At 50.4% G+C, this 2,933-nt stretch overlaps 1 protein-coding gene across 1 annotated transcript in view; it reads right to left on the reverse strand.

Annotated features, from left to right (window-relative positions):
• Positions 1-2,933, reverse strand: part of tsen2 (TSEN2 tRNA splicing endonuclease subunit) — a 7,591-nt gene that overhangs the window by 3,490 nt on the left and 1,168 nt on the right. Inside the window, exons 2-8 of the mRNA XM_046075431.1 lie at positions 2,050-2,116; positions 1,923-1,962; positions 1,459-1,671; positions 1,177-1,360; positions 1,015-1,089; positions 370-420; positions 68-212 (exon numbers count right to left, since the gene is read on the reverse strand). Of these exons, the coding sequence (XP_045931387.1) occupies positions 68-212; positions 370-420; positions 1,015-1,089; positions 1,177-1,360; positions 1,459-1,671; positions 1,923-1,962; positions 2,050-2,116 (775 nt within the window). The remainder of the gene's footprint in view (positions 1-67; positions 213-369; positions 421-1,014; positions 1,090-1,176; positions 1,361-1,458; positions 1,672-1,922; positions 1,963-2,049; positions 2,117-2,933) is intronic.

Below are 2,933 nucleotides of genomic sequence, written 5' to 3' on the forward strand. Positions count from 1 at the left end.
TGGAGGCGGAGCCTGAAGTGGAACACACCTGTGTGCGCGTGTGTCTGTATGAGTGTGTGTGTCTTACTGAAGTCGACGCCATACTTTGCCCCGCCCCCTCCTTTAGGGACCCACCCCCTGCTTCGACAGTGCTGATAGGCTGCGAACGAGCTGACGAAGTCTGGCCGCAGGGACCGGAACTTCCTCCACAGCTGGATGATTGACAGCGGCTCCTGACCAATCACAGGAGAAGACATGGATGAGGTCATCATTGAATGTGACGGGACGTTTTAGGATCTTCAAACTGAACTTTTCAAAACATAAAACACCTGAGAGATTTACAAGACGTGTTTACTCACTACCTGCTGAACACAACAGACAGACAGTTACCTGGTGCAGGTAGACAGACAGGCAGCCCAGACTGTAGACCAGGAAGAAGGCCTGCAAGTATAGACAGACAACTGATGAAGGGCCAGGACAGGTGGGACAGGTGATGGACAGGTGAGACACAGGTGATAGACAGGTGGGACACAGGTGATGGATGAAGTTTACAGAATGATCGAGACACAAGTGATGGACAGGTGGGACACAGGTGATGACAGTGATGGACAGGTGGTACACAGGTGATGGACAGGTGATGGATGAAGTTTACAGAATGATCGAGACACAGGTGATGGACAGGTGGGACACAGGTGATGGATGAAGTTTACAGAATGATCGAGACACAGGTGATGGACAGGTGGGACACAGGTGATGGACAGGTGAGAGACAGGTGATGGACGCAGTTTACAGAATGATCGAGACACAGGTGATGGACAGGTGGGACACAGGTGATGGACAGGTGAGAGACAGGTGATGGACAGGTGAGAGATGAAGTTTACAGAATGATCCTTCAGCTCTCTGCAGAAACTACACCAACATTCAGCTGCTTACATCACTTCACTTTCTGAAGACAGCAGCCGGGGCTCATGGGTAATGTAGTGTTTATAGCTGTTAATACATGGTGAACATGAAGTGTGTGATGCTTCGTGTTACCTCCTCCAGACTGAGCTGCAGGTACTCTAGGACAGAGACCGGAGACCGCCGGACCTCCCTGACCCGCACACACACCTGCAGACACACATGGCATCATTCTATAACCAGACGTGGACTCACCTGGTTAAGACCAGTTCACAATAAACAGGCTTGATGACTCACCTCACTGTCAGAGACCACCAGGACAAAACCAGGACCTGGAACCAAAGGACCTGGTTCAGAATCAGAGCTGGGGTCACAGTTGGGGTCAGAGCTGGGGTCAGAGTCCTGGTCAGGGTTGGAGTCAGAGTCCTGGTCTGAGCTGAGATCAGGGTCGTGGTCAGGGTTCAGGTCTTCTGGGCCCAGCCTGTTGAAATAAAGATCACAGTTTATAGACAGGAAGTCACCTGAACAGGATCTAGTTTCTACGCTGGAATCTGGTGTCAGTGAGGAAGACCACTCTACCTGCAGCTCCTGTTCACCTGTGGGGGGGGACAGACTCCGCCCTCTGGTCCTGGCCCCTCCCCCCTCTTTCCGTTCTCCCCTCCTGCCCCTTCCCTCCGTACATCCTCCATCTCTACTGGCTGAGACAGTCTGAGCAGGGTTTGATTAACGGCCTCGTCATCCAATCCCTGAGCAGAGAGCATTGACCCCGCCCACCTGAGGAGCTCATCATACCTGGGGTGGGGGAGAGATGTGATCAGAGGAGGTCATTGGCTCCCACAGAGTGCTGACGTCATCACTGAAGATGTTCTAAATCTTCAGCCCTCGGCTCCGTCTGACAGAACCGAACCTGAGCTCAGCACTAAACTCAGGGCATCCAACACACTGGCTACCAGCTAACGGCTACCAGCCTGAGCAGCATGGTGCTGTGTCATCATATATGTGTGATGTCATTGTGTGAACAGACATAATGTGATGTCACCGACCTGGACTGTGAGACGACAGGTAGCAACACACCTTCGTGTTCTGTAACAGAAACAGAAACCAGCTGACTGCAGTGAACAGCACGGATTGGACCAGACTGATGATGTCACAGTGTGGGTGTAAACTCACCCTCCCATTGGTCAGAGATGCTGTAATCTGGTCTGGCTCTGGACAGGACGCCTTTACCAAAGTAACCCTGTAACAAGACAAATCCTGATTTTAAGTGATGTGGACTAGCTCAGACTTCGTTTTACGGGATGTGGGCTAACTCAGACCTGGTTTTAGGTGATGTGGACTAACTCAGACTTGGTTTTAAGTGATGTGGACTAACTCAGACTTGGTTTTAAGTGATGTGGACTAACTCAGACTGGGTTTCACGTGATGTGGACTAACTCAGACTTGGTTTTAGGGGTTATGGACTAACTCAGACCTGGGTTCACGTGAAGTGGACTAACTCAGACTTGGTTTTAAATGATGTGGACTAACTCAGACCTGGTTTTAGGGGATGTGGACTAACTCAGACCTGGGTTCACGTGAAGTGGACTAACTCAGACTTGGTTTTAAATGATGTGGACTAACTCAGACCTGGTTTTAAGTGATGTGGACTAACTCAGACCTGGGTTCACGTGATGTGGACTAACTCAGGCTTGGTTTTAGGGGTTATGGACTAACTCAGACCTGGGTTCACGTGAAGTGGACTAACTCAGACCTGGTTTTAGGGGATGTGGACTAACTCAGACCTGGGTTCACGTGAAGTGGACTAACTCAGACCTGGTTTTAGGGGTTATGGACTAACTCAGACCTGGGTTCACGTGAAGTGGACTAACTCAGACTTGGTTTTAGGGGTTATGGACTAACTCAGACCTGGTTTTAAGTGATGTGGACTAACTCAGACCTGGTTTCACGCGATGTGGACTAACTCAGACCTGGTTTCACGCGATGTGGACTAACTCAGACCTGGTTTCACGCGATGTGGACTAACTCAGACCTGGTTTTAAGTGATGTGGACTAAC

Source organism: Micropterus dolomieu, linkage group LG18 (assembly GCF_021292245.1).
Source record: "Micropterus dolomieu isolate WLL.071019.BEF.003 ecotype Adirondacks linkage group LG18, ASM2129224v1, whole genome shotgun sequence".
Taxonomy (NCBI): Eukaryota; Metazoa; Chordata; class Actinopteri; order Centrarchiformes; family Centrarchidae; genus Micropterus; species Micropterus dolomieu.